This window comes from Cryptomeria japonica, chromosome 8, assembly GCF_030272615.1.
Source record: "Cryptomeria japonica chromosome 8, Sugi_1.0, whole genome shotgun sequence".
Classification (NCBI taxonomy): Eukaryota; Viridiplantae; Streptophyta; class Pinopsida; order Cupressales; family Cupressaceae; genus Cryptomeria; species Cryptomeria japonica.
In genome coordinates this window covers 117,813,641-117,838,771 of record NC_081412.1, presented here as the reverse complement: position 1 = coordinate 117,838,771, position 25,131 = coordinate 117,813,641, and the positions used below count along the sequence as shown (strand labels likewise).

At 38.8% G+C, this 25,131-nt stretch overlaps 2 protein-coding genes across 7 annotated transcripts in view; one reads left to right on the top strand and one right to left on the bottom strand.

Moving 5' to 3' along the window:
- The window catches only part of LOC131031265 (anthranilate phosphoribosyltransferase, chloroplastic), a 209,881-nt gene extending 204,441 nt beyond the window's left edge, over window positions 1-5,440 (bottom strand). For 3 of the 6 annotated variants that reach the window (XM_057962326.2, XM_057962327.2, XM_057962329.2), the window contains exon 1: window positions 5,042-5,439. In XM_057962326.2, the coding sequence (XP_057818309.2) occupies window positions 5,042-5,272 (231 nt within the window). In that variant the 5' untranslated portion in view covers window positions 5,273-5,439. Of the gene's footprint in view, window positions 1-5,041 lie in introns of all 6 variants that reach the window. The other 3 variants (XM_059209573.1, XM_057962332.2, XM_057962328.2) reach the window with 3 other exon arrangements.
- A 709-nt stretch (window positions 5,441-6,149) lies between these two features.
- On the top strand, window positions 6,150-7,336 carry LOC131857545 (uncharacterized). Its single transcript, XM_059210218.1, has 2 exons — window positions 6,150-6,893; window positions 7,205-7,336. Exons 1-2 carry the CDS (start codon window positions 6,150-6,152, stop codon window positions 7,334-7,336), a joined length of 876 nt encoding a protein of 291 aa, XP_059066201.1.
- The last annotated feature ends 17,795 nt before the right edge of the window (window positions 7,337-25,131 follow it).

Genomic DNA, 25,131 nt, shown 5'->3' with positions numbered 1-25,131 from the left:
CATTAGGACAAACCTTAGAATCAGCGTTTCAAGAACTCTTGGCAAATAAGATCATCACATTGCCAGCCACAAGCAATTTTGAACCCCATGTCAAACCACCTTGGTGGAATGACTCACATTATTGTGATTTTCATCGAAACAAAGGACATAACACAAATGATTGCATAAGGCTAAAGAACATAGTTCAGGACATGATCAACAGGGGCGATTTAACAGTGGATGGTCACAAAACGAATGGTAACTATGAAGCCTTCAAAAATCCTCTTCCAAATTACGACAAGGGAGGAGCTTCAACATCAAACAATACCAAAGGAGCTCGTATAAATCACCAAGGGATGTTGCGAGGGGAGGGAGGCGAGAAAATCGATGACCTTAGCCATTTGGGGCCCTTTGTCACAGTAATCCCCAAAGAATATTATGTGAGCTTGTTGAAAGACAGCAAGGCCCACATACATTTCCACATTCCCCCAAAGCCACTCTAGCTTTTCTATGAAGCCATCAAGGTTGCCTATGTAGGCTATCACCCCCATTGTTTTTGCCTTGCCTACCTTTTTCTGCACTAAGTCCATTTTGCTTTGCTGAGGGCAGCAATACATAGTCATTGGCCAATCCACTTGGGTCTTCTACAAAAGTGTGGAAAATTCTAGTGTGCAATGGAGTGTAATCTCTCACGTTTCAAGAAGCATTGGTGCCAGAGGGAAGAGCAATTGCGAGAGGTAGTATGTTCAAGTGCTTTTCTTTTTTAAATAAATTTGCGGGGTAGTCATGGATATATTGAATTTCAATCAAAAATTCGAAGGTAGAGATTTTCATACATGGAAAATACAAATGCAGTTACATTTGATAGAAATAGATCTATAGGATGTTGTCAAACTTAATCTCACCCACTGATGCAAATGAACTTGTTAAGTGAAACATCAAAAATCAAAAAGCATTGGGAACTATTGGCCTTAGCTTGTCAAAAGCATACTTACACCATGTGGATTTCACAAAGTCTGTAAAAGAGATTAGGGAGTCATTAAACAAGCTTTTTGGATCTAAAGAGTGCCAAGATGACATTGAAACAAAGATTGTATGGATTGAAGATGGATACAAGTACAAAAATAGCAGATCATAAATGTAAGTTTCTCTCCCTATTAAAGCAGTTAGCTAGCATTAATGAGAAAGTAAAGGATGACAATGCCAAAGAAATACTTTTGAATAGTTTGCCTAAGAATATGTCTAGTATGGTGTTTACATTAAACAAGGCAAACATTAGCCTTGAAGGAGTAATCTCTACTCTACTTGACCATAGTGAACACTCATAATCTAAAGAAGTCTTAATTGTACATAACAAAGCAAGAAAAGGCAAGTACAAATCCAAGTATATTCCTTCAAAAGGAAAAATATAATACTTCTATTGTAATGAAATGGGACATATAATTTTGAATTGTAAGAAGAGGGCACAAGATCTACTAGATGATAAACTAGATCAATGTGCTTCCTTGGTTGAAGAAACCAAATTGGAAAGAATATGACAATGATGAAAAGCTATCTTGTCCTAGTGATGAAGAATATGTGTTTTAAATAATTCAAACTTGGAGGTAGGAGGCAATAGAGGAAGGACAGTCAACGTCCTTGTTGGTGTAATTATTTATTCATATTGGATATAATTACACTACACTTAAGTTTACTTAGGTACATGCATATCATAGTAGTTTGCATATGAGACACTTAGGGAGATGTGTTACATTGGGAGTGTGTATGTAGGAAAATTTCCACCTTTTATGGTGTGATCTTGTTGTTACTTTATCATATCCACTTATTGTGGAGTGATAATTCCACCTTCGATGGGTGATCCACCTCATGTGGAATATTTTACTATTTCTTCTACCTACCCATACCTACCCTTGCAACTCATTGAGCCACATGGCATCATTGTGTGCTCTCTTGTCTCTTAGCCTTGCCTTTATAAGCAGGCTCATCTACATTGTATGTAATTTTTGATGATCCAGTTGATCAGTATTTTCATCTTGATAGAATACAGTTTATTCCTATCAATATTTTGTCTCTCTATTTTGTACTTTTCATTGAGCTCTTGATCTTGAACTACATAGGAATGGACATAAAGTGGAAGGCAAAAATGCTAATTGCTCAAATAAGGACTAGCTCACATCAACTTAGATGTGAAACCGGGAGATGGACGATATCCAAAGAGGAAAGGGAAGATAGAAGGTGTAGATATTGTACGCAAGGGGTGGTGGAGACTGAATGGCATTACATCATGGAGTGCCTAGCCTACAGTGACATCCGGAGTAAGTATGTTGAGACACTAAATGTGAACGCCTTAAGTAGTCTATTGGACGAAGAAAAGATACCAAAAGTTGTAGATTTCCTAATCAAGTTACACAGCAGAAGATCCAAGATGCAGAAGGAGAAGGAGAAAGAGGTTTAACAGTTTGGATTTGTTCGGGCTTTGCATGCCTTCTTTGCTAGCTATCCATGGGTCCCATAGGCTGTTTGGCCTCATGGATGTTATTAAAAACATTCAATTCAATTCAATTCTCATCTATCACCAACAAAAGGGCCACTTACCAGCTTTGGTGGCATTTTGTTTTCTATTGTGATGTGCATTTCTATTTTCTATGTTTCTAATAATTGGAAATTTCACATCATTGGGGGGAATATAACACCAATATTCCATCTCTAGTGGCAATGACTATTTCCTATGTTGTTGGAGATCAAGTAGCATGATCAATAACAGTGATTACTTTTATTCATGTGTGTTAATTCCTTATATAACCTCTCGATGTAAATTATTGTCGTAAACAAAAGCACTAGTGTAATGCAGTTCATGGATCTTGAAATGGTTAATGGTAATCCGGAATACCATGAGGTGAACAGATAAATGTGTTCCTATTCATGTCCAGGTCTATTGTAAACCTATGTAAAAACCACGAAAGGTTGATTAGAGGTGCCTTTCACTTGAATCAGGATCATGAGCCACAAGAGTTGTACATATTGCAGTTGAAAGCATGAAAGTTTTCACCATGTTCGCATTAAGGGGGGGAATGTTGGAAAATTTGTTAGCGCTCATTGTGTTATTTGTTAAGAGTTTGTTTTAACAACTCACTAATTCAAGAATTAGGTAGAACTACAATAGAGAAATTTTAGGAAGACTCCTTCCTATACAAATGTATTGTCCTATATGATCTGTAGAGTGAAGAAAATAGAATAAGTTGTGTGTCTTGTATGCTTCTAATTATTTATTTTATAATTGTGCTCCCTAAATTTCTTATAAATTTTGCTAAAGAAGAATAGTCAATGCTGGTCTCAAGTCCTTGATTATGTCAACATCCTCTTCAAGCATCAAAGATTTTTCAAACATGGGTATTTTGCAGCACGATGCTCAAGAAAGAGTTCCAATTCTTCAAAACCAGCAGTGCAAGAATGCGACTTGATGGCATAAGGTAAAGCCACACCATAATTAGGTTGTTTCAATCTCGGCTCAAAAGGTGTCTTCCTCTCCCTTGCGGCAAGATGGACAAGCTATTTCTAGTTCTGTAGTTGGTGATGCAGGTGAATATTTGATGGCAGAAAACACCTTTAAAGACATCACCCATGCTACTGGTCATAACTCAGAAACAATGGAGAGGACGACCCACTCCCCTCAAGAATCTATTTGGATTTATTCAAATTCCACTATGATTGATCGTGAACCCACAAACAAGAGTGATTGGATTATAGGACAAAAAAAAGGTTCAGGTTCGACTTTGGTTGGCAAATTCTTGTTGGCCTTAAATTAGTCCAAATTAGGTTTTTTTTGGCTATTATTGTCAGGTTTTCTAATTTCTCATTTAATGGATTTCTCTCTTTTTAGTTTATCTATCATTACAACAGGAGTGGACCCTACCCACAATTCACCGATTAAAAATATACATAATAGAGAGGATGACCTAGTCCCCTCGAGAACCTGTTTGGGATTATCATAGTTCCATGGAGTTTCCGGACAGGGGGACAGGGGGACGTGGAGATGGGTTTTTAGGATGGGGGACCAAGGGCCTAAGTTTGGGGACGTGATGCAGGGCACAACACCCCTCTTGCCTACAAACTTCAAACTCTAACACGGAAACTCTCTGCTCTTCAAACTGAATTCCCCAATTACAAAATAGGAAAGGAACACAAAATGGCCTTCACATCGGCCTCTCATCCCTCAGCACAACTCACACAGCTCCAAACTCTGCATAATTTCCCCTCCATACATTCATTTACTTCTGCCCTCTCACGGGCTTCACAGGCCTCACTAGCCGCTTCTATGCCGTACTATGCAGCTAACTCGCACCACATCAAGGTTTCAACCCTTCCTTTAGTCGTTGCCTCCTCTCTCATACAGCGCAGCCTCTCACCATGCCAATTCTCTCACCTTTCTTTCATTTTGAGTCGCAACTCTCCAACGATGCACCCTACAGCCACAATGCTCCTCTTACTCTATGGGGCCCACACATATTATTGGGCCAATACGTACCTTTCCCAATCTTACTCATTCTGCAAATAAGCATGCCAATAATTGATACCTCCTTAAACCACAGTTTTCAATCTGCACTTGACTTTGTCCATTCACATTCTGGAACCGATATCTTGCAAACGTGGAGATTTTTTTTTTTTTCTGCATAGCTGCCCATACTTCTATTTCATAACCACTCCTCACGTAGCTTCATTATTTATTAATGCATAGGCCGGAAGAGATTCTCCTCAGTTATTGCGCAACAGAGTGGTCAGAATGAAAATAAAGTGCATTAATGGAGGTAAAAAAAGTTTGAATTTAAAGAGATGTAAGGTCTTCGTGCCATTTAATCTAAGCACAGTCAGGAGTACACTGCAGTCTAACCTACCCTATAGTCAACGTAGGGCTGGGAAGCTGGGTACCGGACATGTCTTTTAAAAGGACCTCTCCTTATTGGTCTTCACATCTAAAACAAAAGTTTCGGGAATTTCAAACAAAAATAAACTTACAAAAATAAAATGCGTAAATCTTGGATCAAAAATAATGCAAACAAAAAACCTGTGGAATGGAGGAAACTAGAGGCGACGCAGCGATGCCGACAGCATTCGCCTTCAAATGATTTGGTGAATATCGTTTTGAAGATATGGAGCTGTATTTAATCTGATTCTCCGGAGCTTTCTTTCGCAGACCAGGAATAAACTTTGCTGTAGAAATGTTGAAATCAGCCTCACGATAGTACAAGCCTTTCAGAGCACTTGCAGAAGACATCGTCAAGCCCTGAGCCGCCATTCCAGTGATTCACAGGAGCAAATCCTCAGAATTTGCCCTTATAAGAATGTTTTCTTTTCTTTTCTTTTCTTTTTTTTTTTCAAATTTACCTTGAATTGTCAGGGCAGCGCATGCTGTAACGGATAGAACACTGCTACAGATGCCTTAATTCATCTGTCCAACAAAACATGTTTAGTGTCCTTAAAGAGAAATGTATTAAGGATTATATACATGAATTTAAGATAGATGTCATTTTAGTTTAGAATTAATTTATTTTTAATAATTTGTAAAATTGAGAGATTTATTAATATTTGTTTTGAAAGTTTTTTTAAAAAGTTTTATTAAGGTTTGTGTGTTTTTCACATTATCATAAAAAAGATGGTGAAAGGATTAATATCTATTAAATAAAATGATCAAACATTGTGAAGTTGTATTATTGATAACAAATATCAAAATTTTATTCTAATAGAATAAACTTAGAGAGAAAAAGTGTCTCTTGAATTAATACACGTTTAATGTCTATGGTCTAATGCAAAACCTTTCACTCAACAAGAATGAGTATTTTCTCCACACCAAGTTTGCATTGGGCGCGATGTCGTGTTGAGTCGCTCTGTGGGCTAGGGTTTCTTCTTCCCCTAGTCGAGCGGCCTAAAGCTGGGCGATTGTGGTGAAGGGAGGTGGGTCTCGAACCCTACTGGGTGTGAAGGCTACTGGTGGTTCTGCGGTGGTGCAAAACCAACTTCCTTTAGTTACTCAGGATGATGACTTTCGACAGGGTTCTGGTTTTCCAACCCGCTCTTGGCCCATTGTTGAGAATGTCAGGTGGGAGGGGGGAAGCGTTGGGAGGGCATTGATCCAAAGGGATTCCCATCTTCCGTCGGGCGGTGTGTCCCATGGAATGGGTAACCCGACCTGTGCTGCTACGACTTTGGTCCCCACAGCAAAATCTACTTATGTTATTCTGTCGGAGGAGGTTGAGAAGGAAGTTGAACATAATGAAGTGGTTTTTTCAGAGTTAGGGCTTATTGGGCGTTTCGTAGGCAGATGGCTGAGTCTTGGTGATTTACACAAATGGATCTCAGTTAATTGCGAACCCTTGGTGGAGGATTATGTTCAGATGTACCCACATGCGCGTGGCTTTTTCGTTGTGGTTTTCCAAAGTGTGGCAGACAGAAATAAAGTCCTTGGCAGTGGTCATTGGAGTTGGGAGGACAAACACGTGTTGATGTTGAAACCATGGCATCCAGCTTTCAACCCTAAATCGGAGTCCTTCGATCGGACTCCTCTTTGGATCAGACTTCCAAACCTTCCAATGCAGTATTGGTTTGACTCATGTTTTGAAGCTGTCGGGAACTCCTTAGGTACGTTTTTAATGGCGGATGAAGACTCTTTAAATCTGTTGCACACTACTTTCGCTCGTCTGTTGGTTGTGGTGGATGTTACCATGGGCCTCCCTTTTGAAATTTCTATTACATCTTCCAAAGGGAGTTGGCTTCAGTCTGTAGATTATGAAGGGATTCCTTGCAGATGTAAGCGATGTTTTAAGACTGGGCATACTGTTGATTCTTGCACTAGGCTTAGGGTGAAGCGTTCAGCATCTTGGTGGAAAGAGGTTACTCCAAAATTTTATATGGTGGATAAGGTGGTAGGCAATCCGTCCCCCCCCCCCCCCCTCAAAATGGGGGGGATCTTTCCAGTGATAAGGGTTTGGACCCAACAATTAATTTGCAAAGGGCAGTCGGTGGTTTGGGGTGTGCAAATAATGGAGATTCTCTTTTGGATGGTAGCTCTACACAGGCTAGTTGTGCATCCGAGCAGAAGATGGAGGATGAAGTCGTGGCTGAATAGAAGTTGGAGGATGGGTCTGGTTCTCAAGGAGATTGTTTTGTAGGTTTTAGGGAGGGGCACCATGCTATTCAAAAAGTGGATTATGTTGGGATCCAAAATCTAAAGTTACTGGAGAATGCTCAAGCGGATGGATGGATTGAGGTGAAACAGAAGAAAGGTAAGAAGGGTTTGGTTGGGAGTGTTTGTATTGCCCCTCCACTGGAGGGTGGAGGTGTTCCTGGGGAGGTGGCTCCCTAATTGTAGCCACCACTGGTTCGGGCCAATTTCAATCCCGGATCTATTAATAAAATAATCTTATTACCGACAAAAAAAAAATGAGTATTTTCTTATTTTTGTTGATGACAATTGTAAATTTGGGTATATTTTATTGAATTAGAAAATTTAAAAAAAAAAATGATAGTTTTACAATCTAAAGCTAATGTAAAAAAGAATGTGTTGTCCCTTGAAGACAGTGCATACATAATAATGGAGAAAATTCACTTCACAAAAATTTTATATTAATTTTTCCCAAAAAAATGATATGCAAAGGCATAAGATTGCATGTTATACTACTCAACAAAATGGAGTAATTAAATATAGGAACTATACAATCATAGAGATGGCTAGAATCATTCTCAGCACCAAATCATATTCCAAATAATTTTGAGTTTAAGTAGTTGCCATGCATCTTTGGTGAGGCCTTGGCTAGGTTTTGTTACAATTATGGGTGATTTTGGACACTTATGGCTAGGTGATTTCATTGATAGTATGAGGCATAGGATCTAAAGCCTATTGTTAGGCATATTACATTATCCTGGTTGGCTAAATAAGTATGTACTAAGGACGTGAATGTATGGGTTGCTATATGGGCTTAGACATTCATTTTGGGTGATATGGTGTTTTGGATGCGAGAAGATATTAAGTCTATTGGTGATATCTGTGTGCGGGAAAAGTGGTGCAATGAAACGGAAAATGCGTATTCGGGACTTGTCCACACACCAATGGGACTCTTGGTACAAGTTATGGAGCTATATGGAATAGCTCAACTTCCCAAGGGTTCCCAAGGGATGTTCCATTGTTCTCTATCTCACAAGACCCCTCAAGCCAATGCCTTTGCTCTCAGATCACTAAGCAAAGTGACTTAGGGATGACAATCATGAGAATGAGGGATGCTTTGATCAATCTAACATGAATGAAATCCTAAATATGCATGATATTAACAAATATGAATTAAACTAGCATGTATATGATGATAAGATGAAAAGATTAGCAAAAGAACTATCCTAACATGATATACTAGCTTAATATGATTATTTATGATGATAGAAATGCTTCTAAAATGTTTATTAGATTATTTCTATTCAAAGAGGGATTAAATGCTTAATAAAATGCCTATAAGTGTGATGCTAAAGACTTGGATATGAAAATGGAGAAATGAGGGATCTACTTATAGGGAAAATAGGGCAATGAAGGGTCAAGATTGGATGATCCTATCAAGGGTCAGGATTGAAAGTTATCAATCCATGTTTACAATTGTCACCAATGAAATGGTGACAATTGTCAACATAAGACTGCTTGAGAGGAGATGTAAGAAGCATTAAATGCTTGAGAAGACCTCATGGTTACCTTAGGAGGTAAGGGTTAAGGTTAGGTTAGGGTTATCCATTGGACAAAGCTTTTACCCAAGGGGTAAACTCTTGTGCAAGGGTTAAAGGGATAACCATGGTCAAAGCAATGAATGCTTGATGAGACCCTTGGGTTAGATGAAGGCTGAGTTAGAGAGAAAGTCTCTAATCATGCAAGAAGGTTGAGTTAACCATTAATGGTTAGGAAGACTTTGAGGGTTAACTTGTTGAAGACATAAAGCCTTTAATGGTTTTCAAAGACTTTGAAGGTTTGAGAAGTGACTTCCCTTTGCTTAGGAATGTGACAATATTTAGTAGATGGGTTAGGCTAATTTTAGAAGGGATTAGAAGAATCTAGAAGGGGGTTTAGAGAGGCAAGTGGGAGATGTAGGAAAATGCAAGTGGGTGGAGGGTAATTTAATTAAAATAAATTGCTTTATTTCAATTGTGGTTGCAAGTGGGGGTTTTAAATAAATTAAATTTATTTATTTGAAGTGAACAATTTAATTAAATGTAAATTTAATTAAAAAGAGTAGAAAGGGGATTTAATTAAATAACGTGATTTATTCAATCAAATGATATGAAAGGCCTAAGTGAATTTAATTCAATAAATTGAATAACTTATTTAATCAAATAGATGTGTGAATGATTTAATTAAATAGAGGAATGAGAGTAAAATAAATATTAAATATTCACTTAGGAAAGTGGTCATTTTTATACGTCTACATTTTGCCCCTCTTTGAAGTGACGTGTGTGCACATGTTAATTCAAAGAAAAATCTGATGTGTTGCCAAAATTTGATTGGTGTGATGTCGTGTGTCGAGATGTCGATGTCGTGCCCGAGATTTGATAAATGATATTGATAATGCCCCTTCGAGAGATGAATCAAAAAAAGTTTGAAATTTTTTGTTGAGTTGATAATCGTTTTAGATTTGATTGCATTTTTAAATTTTGTCTGTGTTTAATGTGTGCCAATTGATTCATCTCCTGATAATGATGTTTGCTAGGGTTAAAAGCAAGAGAACGAGCAAAATACATGCCCCACCTACTAACCCTAATTTACTTTTACCTTATAAAAAGGTAAAAAGTGATTTCATTTGTATCATTTGCACCTTTTGAATTTTGGTGAGAGTGACATTTGGAGAGTGACAAGATGTCGATTCCCTATGCTTCGCACCGATTCGAACGCGTTCGTTGATACCAGAGGCCCGCCATGTATGGTCCACTTGTAAGTCATCTAAATTTTGCCTCTTTTTGTTTTTGTTTTGTCAATTTTGGTCACATTTTTAATTATTTGTGTCGAATTCTCACGGTTTAGCGCGTCACGTCTGTTGCTTAGCGCATATGATAAAACAGCTAGCGCATAGGGTTTGTGAACTAGGGTAGCATCTAGGAGTTGTTGGGTAGCGCCTCGCAAGTTTAGGGTAGCGCATGTGGAGAACAGGGTAGCACGTAGGGTAATCTAGCGCATAGGGTTCACAGGTTAGCGCAAAGGGTAATTGTGGTAGCGCATAGGGTAAAGTTTTTAGCGCGTAGCCGAGTTTAGCTAGTGCATAGGTGGCAGCGTAGCGCATGGGAGGGTTTTCTTAGCGCATGAGTAGAAAAATAGCTAGAAAGGAGTGGAAAGGTGGCGGTGCGGGGGAAAAATAGATGAAGGAAGATAATTGGGGGGTAGCTAGGTATTTGCCAAGTGCTTCAGGATGGGTGTTTAGCCAATTTTGTGTCTACTGTGCTGATGTGCGATTTTTTGATAGATTGGGAAATTGCTTTTTGTTGTTGAAGTACCAAGCTGATTGATTGAATGATGATCTTGATTTTCTTTTGATTTGGATCTTGGATTTTTTCCTTACCATTGAATTGGATGTCCAATATGAGTTCTAATTTTTTATTTTTGATATGGTTCCTGATATGAGTCTTGCAGTATGATGCCTGATATGGATTTTTTAGTTTGTTTGTGTTATGGGTCTTTGATGTGATTTCTCGATATGGGTCTTTGATTGTTGATAGGGATCTTTTGATATGAATGCTTGATATGGTGCTTGTGTTATGGGTTTTGATGTTTGATATGAAACTTGATTTGATACTTGTGTTGTTTCAAGTTGATTTGGTGTTGGATTTCGATATGGGATTTGGAATTCTGATATGAAACTTGATTTGATATTTCGTTATTTCAAGTTGATATTGATGATTGGATTTTGATATGGGATTTGGAATTCTGATATGAAACTTGATTTGATATTTCGTTATTTCAAGTTGATATTGGATTTATCGGATAGATGTGGAAACTGATATGTGGACATGTTTTTTTGTTACAGGAACGGCTTGGCGTACTCCAGTCGTGAGAGCGATTTTCGAGACCATGCTCTCTGATTCCTCGATTGACATAGCCAGATAGGGATATTATTGAGAGGTGTGGGTTGTCTTCTTTGTTGGACATGCCTCAGTATATCATTAACTGGGGTTTGTTGACAGTGTTGGCAGAGAGGTGGCACAGTGACACAAACACCTTTCCCTTGGCTACTGGTGAGATTACAGTCACTCCAGAGGACTGTTATCGGATTATATGGATTCCTATGATAGGGGCATTATTGCCCTATGAGAAAACAGAAGAGGATGGGACAGATGCTCTTCGTTGGATATTCCATGATGAGCATATTTATGGATATGAGATCCCTTGGAAGGATTTTATAGATTTTGATTATGCTCCACTACCTTCTGTACTAGCGGGCTTTGTAGGTGGCTTCTTGTGTCCCGACCGTAGGTCGAAGGGACTGGCAATGAGATGGGGATTGGTTCTAGAGGATATGGTGACACAGGGTCGCAGGTTTGCATGGGGGTCATGTATGTTGGCCCATCTGTACAGAGATCTGCATCAGGTGGTGTATTTAGGATACAACAGTTTATCAATCGGAGTCACATTATTACACGTGTGGGCTTGGGAGCACATTCTCGCAGCGAGGCCACTTGCAGACAGGGATAGGCCAGTTGGTCGGGTGTATGTATATGGGTACATAGAGATAGTTCTCCAGCGTAAGCTGGGCAAGCTAGAGCATTGGAGGAGGGTGTTGGATGGCATTGATACGGTCATTTAGAGACCGTATATGGATTGTGAGGTGTGGGCGGAGGATGGGCTAGAGATGCCCTATGTATATATGTCATGATACTTGATAGGGCAGACACCATTTATTATTGAGAGGTTCCTACACAACCGAGTTCAGTGGCAGTATGGTCAATAGTATGGTGTATCGCAAGGAGCATGCTTATATGCTTGTCGGAGGTAGGATTTGCCAGAGTGGGGTCCGATTATTGATAGTGCAGTGGCGGTGGAGGAGTATATGCATTTGGCTAAACAAATATGGGACTACAGGTTCGAAGTGGTAGATGCTAGGATGACAGAGGAGTTTGGAGTGCTCTTCATGGCCCATGTCGTAGCACGGATATTAGATCCAGCGAAGATGATTCCCGCTTTTGATGATGATGAGGATGAGCAGCCCGAGAGGCTAGGGAGATGGAGAGATGAGGGAGAGGAGCTGGATGAGGGATATGGGGATGGTTGAGAAGATGACAGGGGAGATGGGAGGGGAGGTGATAGAGGGAGACAAGGAGATAGAGGAGGGGATGGAGGAGATAGAGGGGGGTGGAGGAGATAGAGGGAGGATTGGAGGAGATGGAGGGAGGATTGGAAGAGATGGATTAGTTAGGCAAGCAGTTGGTGAGGGAGGGAGGGGAGGTTTGGTGGTTGAAGTTGGTGGAGTTGGTCGGGCGGGCGAGGTGATAGTAGCTATGGGTGGGATGGATGAGTTTAGGTGGCCAACTCAGAGGAGGAGATCAAATGTATTACCTCCACCGGCACCTAGGACAAGGATAGGGATTGGTGGTACCACGACATAGGTACCCATTCAGGTTCATGTACCCACCCACCCAGAGGACGCACAGATTAGGTCCCTACAGTTGTCAGTGCAACAACTTCAGGCACAAATACTAGCTCAGCAGCGCCAGATTACGCAGATTACCGCAGAGCAGGATACGATGACAGAGCGCTTAGCTCGAGCAGAGGCTTGGGCGAATAGCCTAGAGAGAGTGGCGGTTGGTGGTTCTGTGAGAGACACACTGAGAGAGATGTAGTACATAGCCAAGGAGCCTGAGTACTACAGGCGTTTATATGAGGAGGTGGTTCCTAGAGATCACAAAGCTTCTAGCTATGTTGCGGTGAGATCTAGTCGATCCATGCAGACTCATTCGAGGACAAAGAGCGGAGGTGTGATCGGGCCATCTTGACATGATCCACTTGGAGATCTAGGTGCTGGGACATCTGTTGCGAGACCATCAGCCTCAGAAGATAGTCATACCTGAGAGACTTGTCTCTATTGTATTTTGATAATGACATTGTTTGTATATTTGACCATTTTTGAGATATATATACGACACCAATTTTTCGATCTATATGTGATGTGTTTCTATGGATGATGATTTTTGCATTGATATGATGGTTCTATGATGATGATGTGACACTTAGATAAATGCTTTTGATTTGATTTTGATTGATATGATTGATGATGAAGATGTAATGATGTTGATTTGTGAGATGTATCTTGAAAATGAGATGTATGATAATGATATGCTGTGAGATGTATCTTGAAAATGAGATGTATGATAATGATATGCTGTGAGATGTATCTTGAAAATGAGATGCATGATAATGATATGCTGTGAGATGTATCTTGAAAATGAGATGCATGATAATGATATGATGTGAGATGTATCTTGAAAATGAGATGCATGATAATGAAATGTTGTGCAACTAATTGTAAAATGATATGAAACTAATTGATCATCCTCATTTTGTCATTTGTCATTCCTGTATAGTCACATGTTTTTGCTTTCTTCGTGTTTATCATCATTGAGCTGTTGATATGTTGAAAATTTATACAAGCATAATGGTATAATTAAACCATAATGACCTGAGAAAAATTTACATGGATTTTGATATTGTAAGATGGCACAAGCGTCGAGGTATAATTTGGACCAAGACGAACTGAGTGTTGCTTGTGTATAAACAGACAAGATTAAACCTTTTGCATGCACAAAGTGGAACAATGTCTTTAGTGATATGCTTCGAATCACATCTCGAGACAAGTATTTGCACAGTACAAGTGATCACCTCACAGACAAAAAACTAAAAACTAATAATAAAATAAAAAATCAAAGTCTCCAACCACTTTCTCTAGCTCGATGCATCATTGAGAAAATTTAGGGGATCCAATAATTCAAAAAGGGTCAAGTGCAAAAATAGTCAAAACTTCATGCAAGATGGTAACAAATTATACTTCAGAAAATCATCCATTATGTGTGTTGAAGTTGTTGATCGGATCAGTGGTTTGCTTTTTGGCTGCTGGAGTTGTTGTTGACAGGATTTTCTCGGCGTGCGGTGATTTTTGTTCGATTGAAGTCAGATGAATGTTGCCCCTAGTTAGAGATACCGATCAATGTGAATATGTACAGTAATTACCAAGCCATGGTGGGATATAATGAACTAATCTTCAGATCAGCAAGGACAGTGACTGCACTAAGTATGTCCAGGACAATGCTATTTATAAAGTGTTGGGTGATGGCCAGTGGTTTTGACTTGGGATACAAAAGATATGAGTAATGATAGATAGAGGAGTTGCTCCATCACAAGTAGTGCCTGTTGCCAAGTTTTCACCATTTGTTTTTATTGCACCTTTTTGTTGTTTTTTATTTTTATTTTATTTTTGTGTTATTTTTCTGATTTTTTTTTTTGTATTTTTCACTTTTTCCATGCATTAGACCACTCAAGTATAGAATTTATTTAGATGGATGTTGTTGGTTGGTTCATCGAGCACATCTCTTGCTAAAGTTGTAAGTTGATAGGCATCTGATCCATAGGCTGATATTATGACATAGGGACCCAACTAGTTAGGTTCAAACTTTCCCTTCTTTTCTTGGTCCTGTTGATTTCTGGGATTTTCTTTGAGTACGAGATCACCGACTTTAAAAATCCGAGGGATGAATTTGTGGTTGTAGCTTCTGCACATGCGTTGTTGGTATGCTTTGAGGTGATTATAGGCACGTTGTCATTTTTCATCTAGAAGCTCTAGTTCTTGCAATCTGTTTACTCGATACTCCTCATCTGGAATGAGGCCTTTCAAAGATACTCTAAGTGATGGAAGTTCTACCTCAAGAGGTGAAATTGCTTATGATCCATACACCAAAGAATATGGTGTAGTACCTATAGATGTCCTAATGCTAGTCCTGTATGCCCAAATTGTCGGATTGAGTTGCACATGCCAATCCTTTCTTGCATCATTTATTGTCTTCTTTAGGATTTTTAGTATTGTTTTATTTGATGCCTCTGCTTGACCATTCCCCTGTGGGTAGTAAGGTGTAGAGAAATGATGTTGGGTTTTGAATCATTCACATAGTTCTCGCACATCCTAGTTTTTGAAGGGCCGTTCGTTATCTGTGATGATGGAACTGGGAATGTCGTATCTGCAGATCAAATAATTGAGAATAAAAGAGGCAATTTGTTTTCCAGTTACTGTGGTCATTGGGACTAATTTAATCCATTTTGTAAAATACTTTGTTGCAGTGATAATAAACTTGTGTCCATTTGAAGATGAAGGGTGTATTTTGCCTGCTGATAGAAAGACCAAGATGTTGTAAATGGCTATAATTCCTGTGTTGGTGCATGGATAAGATTGCCATGGATTTGGCACTTAGGACATTTCTCTGCAAATTGATAAGAGTCTTTCTCCATTGTTGGCCAGTAATATCCCATTATCAGAAGTTTCTTAGCAAGAGTAGGACCAATTGAATGTGTGCCACAAATACCTTCATGAAGCTCGTGTAAAGCAGAGTCGGATTCATTTTGATCAAGGCAACGCAAAAGAGTACCATCTAGACCTTGGCGTTAAAGAGTATCAACAGTTAGGGTATAATAGGCGGCTTGTCGAATAAAGTTGAGTTTTTGGTTCTGAGAGAGGTCAATGGGTAGGGTATTGGTTTTAAGATACTCATAGATTGTTCCATATAAAGGAGAGTCTGAACCGGTTAGGGCATAGATAACATGGGATGCGGAATTGTCATAGGCTGGGGAAAACAATTGCTCTGCTAGAAACTCATAACAACTTCGTTGCTCTAGAATTTGTAGTAGTGAAGCAATAGTAGCCATTGCATCGGCTACTCTATTGTCCAACCTTGGTATTTGCTCAAAGGTGATGTGTACAAAGTACTGTTTGAAGTCATCCACCATTCTTTTGTATGGTAGCAACTTGTCATCTTTTGTCTAATATTCATTGTTGATCTGATTTATGACCAATTGGGAGTCTCCATAGACTTTCAGTTCCGTGATTCTCCATTCCATGGCCATTTTGATTCCTGTGACCAGTGCCTCATACTCAACGATATTATTGGTGCATGGAAACATGAGTCTATATGATCTTGGTATAGTGTGCCCTTCAGGAGTGACGAACAAGATGCCGACACCTGAGCCATGTTGAATGTAGGAACCATCAAAGTACAGGGTCCATTGCTTGGTGGTAATAGTAAGGACATCCTTGTCTAGGAATTCAACCTCCATTGGTTGCTTTTCTGGTAGTGGTGCTTCAGCTAATTGATCTGCAATTACTTGTCCCTTGATATCCCGACGCTCCATGTAGTGGATATCAAATTTGCTGAGAATCATGACCCATTTAGCTAATCTGCCTGTAAGAGCTGCTTTGTTGAGTAAATACTTGAGAGGATCAAATTTTTCTACTAGCTTGATTGTGTGAGCTAGCATGTAATGTTGGAACTTTTGAGAGGTGAATACCACAACTAAACAAGCTTTCTCAATGAATGTGTAATTGAGCTCATAGCCATTTAATGTTTTGTTGATGTAATAAATAGCTCATTCTTTGCCTTCTTGATCTTCTTGTGCTAATAGTGCCCCCAATGATATGTTCATTGTTGATATGTAGAGGATGAGCCGCTTTCCTGCTATTGGTGGTACCAGAACTGGTGGGTTCATTAGATATTGCTTGATTTGATAGAATGATTCTACACATTTGGCTTCCCATCTGAATGGTATATTCTTATGTAGCAAATGATTGAATGGTAGACTTTTATCTACTAGTTGGGCGATGAATCGTCGGATTGACTGGAGCCATCCTTGTAGAGATCTGAGTTGGCTAATGTTCTTGGGAGGTGGCATCTCCATGATGGCCTGTACCTTCGCTGAATCTACTTCAATGCCTTTTGCTGACACGATGTAGCCTAATAATTTGCCTGATGTTACCCCTAAGGCACACTTCTTAGGGTTGAGCCTAACTTGGAATTTCTCCAATCTTTCAAATATTTTCTCTAATATGCCTAGATGTTTTGCTCGGGTAAATGACTTAGCTAGTAAATCATCTACATAGTCCTCCATGAAGGTATGCATCATATCATGAAAGATCATTGTCATTGCCCATTGATAAGTTGCCCCTGCATTCTTTAAGCCAAAAGGCATGACATTCCAACAATACGTTCCCCAAGGATAGGTGAACATTGTTTTATCTTGATCCTCTGGAGCTATCTTGATTTGATTATAGCCAGAAAAACCGTCCATTAATGATAGCATTGCATGGCCTGTTGTGAGGTCTACAATTATGTCGATGTTGGGCAAAGGAAAGTCATCCTTTGGATAGGCTTTGTTAACATCTCTAAAATCTATGCATATCTTGATGCTTCCATCTGGTTTTGAAACTAGCACAATGTTTGAAATCTATTCAACATAGTCTATAGGTCGAATAAATCCGACGTCTAATAGTTTCTTTAGTTCAACTTTGACCATTAGCGCTACATGCAGATTCATCTTTCTCAATTTTTTCTTGACTGGCTTAGTTCCTGGAGCAATAGATAAATGATGCATGATTAAGTTTGGATCAATCCTAGGCATAGCTACATAGGACCAAGCAAAATTGATTTGCTTTTCTTTGAAGAATCTGATAAACTTTGGTTTTTCTTCATCTGTCAATGATTCTGCTAGATGTATGTTTTTAGTTGTTTCTTTTGTACCAATGTTGATTGATTGAGTGGGCTCAACCAATATGGGTGATCGCTCCTCATAATGTTCAGGAAGAATGTCAAGTCTCCCATCTTTAGGTACCTTAAAAAGGTTTTCACCCTCATATGTGTCCTTTATTTTGACTTTTTTTGTGATCTAGTGTTGCCATTGACTGGTTTTCAGTAGTAGATCCTTTATTTCTTTCATTTTTGCGACTGAGAGACTTGGCACCCTCCTGATTGCAGATATCGTTACTTTGTTTGATGGTAAACTTTGTTTCCGGGTTGACAGTACATAGGTAATCAATAATGGATTCATCATCTGGGAAAATGGGTAAGTCATGGTGTTCAGGTTCATCCCAATCTATGAGGTCAGGAAATACGAGTGGTAAAGAATCATTGGGTGGGTCGAGGTTGGTTGCAGAAAGTGTCATGATAGAGATATCATTAAGGTTGTCTGGTATATTGGATAAGTTAATGATATTGTCGAGGTCTTCGATGGTATCGTCTTCCGTGTAGACTTGCTCGTAGTGTCGCTGCTTGTTTTCTGTGGCTTCATAGATATGTTGTGGACCAAATTTAAGCAATCTAGACTCAGTGCCTTGTCCTTCTTGAGAAAGGGGTGTATGAATGGTATTCTCAGAAATATCTTTAGTAACATTTGAATAGCTACCCCATTCATAGTCATTAGAATCAGTCTCAGAAGTATTGTCCCAGAGTTTTTCAGTGCTGCGGACAGGTATGTTGTAAGGTGAAAAGAGATCCCTGATAATTGATACCAGTCTAATAGTTTTCTCTGATTTTGTACCAGAACCTGCTTGTACTCTTTGCATATGTTCATATATTATTTCTCCTTGGGGAGTAGTGATTTCTTTAGGGGGTGATTTTGCCTTGTTTGGAATAGGTTCCTAAATGTGGTGTACTTCCGCATAAGATGCTTCTTCTCTTTGAATGGCCAATTCCTCTTATTGTTTCTCTTTTTCCTAGTGTTCTCGCTCTTTCCTTATTGTTTTTGTTGCTTCATGTAGGGCCTCTTTCCATGAGTCCTCGTTGTATTTCTCCTTTTCTTTCCACTGAGGTTTTTTATATTTGTTCTTCTTTTGCCTTGGGGGTAGGTTGTGTCCATATCCCAATCCTGTTTTGTCCTTAGAAAACTGTGAAGGAGGGTCCAATGGTTTTGTAATGCCTTCTTTACGTTTTCCTATAGGTCCTTTGCCATTGTATCCCATCCATTGCATGATTAGGAATCCTTTTCCATATTGTTGTGTTGGTATAGCTACCTCCATAGTAGCAACTCTGACTTCTTCATCATCCTTATATAGCCAACCAAGGATGTCTTTCTCTTCTGATTCATGTGCTAGTGTGCCTAATTGGATAAATTTGCCATCAAACTTGGTGATGGGTTGTGTTGCTTGATGTGTCGATGCAGAAGGTTGCCCCTGAGTTGTTGGTGATGTTGGTAATTTGGTTAGACACATGGGTTCAAAAGAGTATTCTCCCATGCCTTGCTCTTTGATTTTCATATTTTTTTTGAAATCCATGGATAAAGATTTGAGCTTTTCTTGATGATGATCTGGTGCTGAGGAATTTTGGGCTTCCTTGTTATGTGCAACCAAGTTGCCTTGGGTTGCCCCCATGGCATTGCAATGCTAAAAGGGGTTATTGTCAGCTGATATAGAAATATCCTCCCCATTATATGGGAATTTGACATACTGGTGGTAGGTTGACGGTATTGCTTGCATTTCATGTATCCAAGGATGACCCAATAAAATATTATATGTGAGATATATGCCTAAGACTTGACACATAGTGTCCCTTTGTATCGGTCCTACCTAAATAGTGTTACAAGCTAGGGTTGTCGTTGCACCAAAAGATTGACTTGTCAATTCTTGATACAACCACTAGACTTATAGAATCCACAGGAGGCTATTAAACCATGTCACAAATCCCCGCGAGGGACGTTGGCCCACTGCCAACAATCCTCCTCCCAACATCACTCGCCATGGCCTACGTGATTTGAGCCTGTGACCAAGCTTTGATACCACTTGTTACAATCTAGGGTTGCCATTGCACCAAAAGATCAACCTGTCAATGCTCGATACAAGCACTAGACTTATATAATCCACAAGAGGTTGTTAAACCATGTCACGAATCCCCGCAAGGGACGCTGGCCCACTGCCAACAAATAGGTAATATAACTGTTCCCTTGGACGATCTCTCTTCATCATCATATGCTTTGATGGTGATCCTTTTGTGTGGATTAATAGACTATTCAGAGAAGCCTAATGCATAGATAAGTTTTAAGGTATAGATATTGAGACCAACTCCTCCATCTATTAATACTCTTTTAACTCGATGTTTGTAGACTAAGACTTCAATGTGAAGAGGAGTATTATGCGGATGGCTCAACGAGATATTATCATGCTCAGAAAAGGTGAGATTATGAGGCCCAGTCATATGAGCCACCATGGCTTGAAATTTGTCAATATCCAGATCTTGAGGTACATGAGTATGGATATATGGAGATGTCCTTATGCTTTGGCGAAAGTTTGAGTAACTTGAGTATGGATATCTAAGCAAGAGTTTTCCGTAGTTGATCAACTAATTTATACTGAGTCTTGGGGATAGTGGTTGATGTTGATGTATGCCCTTTCAAGACATATTTTTGGGCTCTGGTGGTTACATTGATCGATTCATGTTCGTGTTTGTCTTTGATTTTAATGACATTTACTTGATTGTCATATGTCGATAGATGATTGATGGTGTTATTGTATACGTGATTTATGTGAGCTCCTCTGGTATCGTTTGATGATGAAGCTCCATCCTTGTTGTAATTTAGAAGAGGATTTTTAATGGCATCATGATCACTATTTGTCTTGAGACCATCGACCATTAAATCACCTCTATCAATCATGTCTTGAACAATGTTTTTAAGCCTCATGCAATCATTTGTTTGATGTCCTTTGTTTCGATGAAAATCATAGAAGTGTGAGTCATTCCACCAAGGTGGATTGACCTAGGGTTCAAAGTTGTTTATAGATGGTAATGTGATAATCTTGTTTGCCAGGAGTTCTCGAAATGTTGATTCTATGGATTGCCCCAATGGTGTGTAAATGCATTTATTTGGAAAATTGTTGGTGGTACCCCTTGAATTTGGATTAGGTCCTCGATTTGTGTTGTTGTTTTGGATATTATTGGTGTTGTTTGCATTTGAAGGTCCTAGATTGGTATTTGGTGTATAAGTGTTTGTGCTTTGGTTAACACCCTTTTGATTCTTGGTAGCCTGAGGATTACCAGATAAAGCCAATATTGGTTGTTTGGATTTTATATCATTAGCATTAGTTCTTCCCTCATTATTAGCGTTTTTGTTTCTGATCTAGAACCTGGATTTGTCTAAGTTGTTGTTGTTGTTCTGGTTGTTGAAATGAGAGTTGGATTAATTAGTTCCTTCTTTGAAGAACTTCAATGTTCCTTTTTTAATACATGCCTCCTCTACTTGGATTCCATTTTCGATCAACTTGGCAAAAGATGGTATGCATTGGAGCTTGAGTATGTAACTTGTCTCACTATTCAGACTGTCGATGAAAATTTTCATCTTTTCCTTTTCGGGCACATCTCGAGGATATCTTGAAACCATCCATCTCCAACGTTGAAGAAACACCATGAACGTTTCATTATTTTTTTGTGTATTACATACATCTAGCATGGTGATTGCATGTTGAATATTGTAGGAGTACTGAGTGATAAATTTATTGACCAACTCATCAAAGGATTTGACGGGAGGTGTAAGTTTGGATAACCACTCCATTGTTTGTCCTCCCAAGCTTCTTAGGAATAGCCTCATCAAATAGGTGTCATCATGGGCAAATTCAAGGCTCATGGTACAAAACTCCCCAACATGATTGCGAGGATCGCTTTTACCATCATATTTGTCATATTTTGGTATGTCTAAATTTGGGGGAAAAGGTATCATGTTCAATCTTCTATCAAAGGGGTAAGGATAAATTTTGTTTAAGGAATATCATACTCTGATCCCCTATTGCATGTCCTGCATTTGTCTTTGTAGCATTTACATTTGTTGTGTAAGAGCGACCATGGGTGCATTTGTTTGCTGAGGGAAAGGTTATTCCCTTTCGTTATCCCTAGTTCAGGCATGAATGTGTTCTGGTATGTTATGTTGTTCAGGTATGTTTTGCTCAGGTATGTTTTGTTCAGGTTCACGTATTTCCTCTTTTCTTTGTTGTTCTTGATAAGTATAACTTCGAGACCTTGTCCTAAAGATTTCAGTGTCGAAGTCTTCTGGAATCCTAACTCCTTTGCTTGTTAGCATGAGCATGTATTTTTCTTTGTCGGCCTCTATGAGTCTTTCCATAAGTTTTCTTGACATTCTTGAAGGAGCTCCTCAGTAATCTTTGTGTCCTCTAGATTTGGATACTTGAAAGGATTTGATAGTCTTCGACCCATATTGGACTCTGGTTGTGGTTCGCTTTATTTGTTTCATTGAGAGCGAGTGACAACGGGCATCTAATAAAAACTTTCTATGACAAAGGGGATGAACTCCTCTTCTTCGTGTTGTTCAGGGGTTGGTGGTTCAAATCAAGCTATGTTACAAGTGATGCAAATTTCTGGGAAGAAAGCTGGATTGATCTTTCCTCCACAATTTAAGCATTGGCTGAATGTTGATTTTGGCAAAAGGCTCTACTTCTCAATGGCTCTTAGTCAAATTTGTTTGACTTGTCTTGAAGATATAAGCGCATATGATGGAGAAATGTGCAATGAGATTTGAAGAGTTAGCAATTGATGTAGAGAAATCTATTCCGTTTGGCAAGTTTCTGGGAACTAGTTTGTCATTTCTTCAATTTAGTGTTGTGATGAAGACTTTTTCTTCTCAAAATATGAGGAGTGGTCATACACAAGTGATCAATGGTTTCCTTTGATTTGGTTGGATTACGATACTTGGTTTGAAAACTTAAGCCTACTTTATCAAATGAAGGTTTAGATGCCCCCTCACGACAAAGTGCATCAAATGATATGGAATAAGAGTTTCATGATATGGAAACTCGATTTGACAACTTAGACTTGAACTAGTTTTGTTTTGATGATGGATTCTATTTAATTGGCAGACCTTTCGATCAATGTGATGATGTTACCCGATTTTGATAGGAGAAAGTGTTTATCCTTAGCTAGTTTTAGATTTTTGACAACTTTTGTTCTAAGAATGACTTGTTTGATTGTTTGGAATAGTTTCTGATGTTCTGACTCAAGTTTTGCCTGATGAGGTCGATTGAAGATCCAAAAGGGTATTCGAAACTGATGTTAAAATTTTTCAAGAATGTTTAGTTTTGCTCTCTGTTTTTCACAGTTTTACCTATGCACTAAGACAAAGACTGGACGCGCTAAAGTTTGGCTCAAATGCGCTATTTGAAACCACTAATGTGCTAAGCTGCCCATGCTATGCGCTAAACCAGAGTTTGAATTTTGCTTACAACAAGAATGGTTATGCGCTAATCTGTCCTAAGTATGCGCTAAAGTTTAAACTCAAAGTGTTATAGTTTGCCCCCAATGTGCTAGGCTGATGTTTCAACTCACTAATATGGTGCCTAAGAGCGCTAGTGATAAATTTCCAAATGTTCAAATGGTTATGCGCTAGTTTTGAGAATGAATGCGCTACGTTTTAGCTTTGATGTGCTAAATTTTTCTTTAGATGCGCTAGGATGTGGCTCCTACGCGCTAAACTGCTCTGTTTTGCTTTGTTTGTGGGTTTTTTTGTAAATTTTAACATTTTTCAAACTTTGATGGATGATTTTCTAAAGTATAAAATGCAAACACAACAAGAAAAAGACAACCATTTTTGCCTATTCTAAGCAAAGAGTGTATGTTATGTGAGGATGTGTTCAAATCCCCAATGTTTTCACAGGTTTGGATACAAAAAATATAATTCAGGCAGTCTCTTTATTCAAAGGTCATCAACAATACCATAGCCCACTAGTCTCAATACTCCGTCAGCTCAAATAGCTTTGTCACCCCCTAGGGGCACCCATTTTTTTGCCTTTTACCAGAAATTATCCCAAAGTGAATTGTTTCACAATTGAGTAGCTATCTTGGGAGATATATGGTGAGTAATCTTGGGGACAAATTCTTCCCCACCCTTGCACTATGATATCGAAGATGTCTGGATACTGACTTGACTCAAGGTTTTTTATTTCTAAGGTTCGTAATCAAGCTTCTTGTTCAGTCTTCAATGATAAACTCCGTCGGGAGGCTTCCCAACCTTTAGAACAAAGGCTTTACATATCATAAAGATACTGGGGGAAGGCTAATCGCTGAGAAAAACCATTGAAGGGACTTTCGTCACCCTCCACTTTTGATTATAATGGGTTGGAACACTTGGCGATAAAGTTGTTTCCCACTTAGGTCGTTCCCCTCTCACCGACCATTTAAATGGCACTCTAAGAGCAACTTGAGAGGGCATGCCTGATAAAGGTTGTAAATGCTTGAAATACTGAAAGCGTAAGAGTGGTTTGGCTTTTTGATCACCCAGTTAAGGGGAGAGCATATACCTTCCACTTTCGATACAAGGCACACAAAGTTTTTTTAATCCTTTAAAGCAATGATTTGCTAACTTCTATTTGGAGATGTTGCTCCAAAAAAGCATGGTGTTCTTTTTAACTCCCAAATCAATGGTTTTTTAAGCTAAGTAATGATATCCTGGTCAACAAAGCAAATTTTTCGAGATGGTCAACAAAATGAATTCGATAGGGGAAATATTTCCCTCTCTTGCTTTTATCCAGAACTTGAAAACAAGTGAGGTTTTTTAACTTATGCAAGAAAATGTGATGGATCCTTTTAGACACCAAAGGATGGTGAGGTTCTTTTTAAGGCTTTTGCATAAATAAAGTTTGTTTTGTTCTTTTTAAAGCCCAAAAACAAAATGTTTTCTCTTCCTATGAAAGCAAGGTAAGGTTTTGTTTGTTGTTCTTTTTAAGTTACACAGAAGAAAAATGAGTTCAATTTTACTAATGAGGAAATGAAGAAAACTTTAAATAACTAACTTAACCAAGTTAGAAATAAAAAATTTAATCACAAGCCTAAACTTAGTAAAAAAAAATCTCTTGATCTTGCAAACAAACGTTAGTTACCTGCAATAAAAACTAGTTAGAAAACAAAATTTCCAAGGTGGACTTCTACAAGTCTATTTTTCTGTCTCTGTTACAATTTTTTTTTCTCTCTGTGTTTTCTATGCGCTAATTTACAGACCAGATGCACTAGTGAATAGAACCGATGCGCTAGCAAAAAGCCCAGATGCACTACGTTGTTGCCTGGATGTGCTGCACTAATGTTTTAAAGTGCTGAGACCTATAGGAATTAACAGAAGTGATTATG

Coding starts and splice junctions, on each gene's coding strand:
- LOC131857545 (XM_059210218.1), top strand. CDS start 6,150: ATGGGTAACCCGACCTGTGCTGCTACGACTTTGGTCCCCACAGCAAAA. Junction 6,894..7,204: donor AATTTTATATGGTGGATAAG/GTGGTAGGCAAT, acceptor CAAAATCTAAAG/TTACTGGAGAATGCTCAAGC.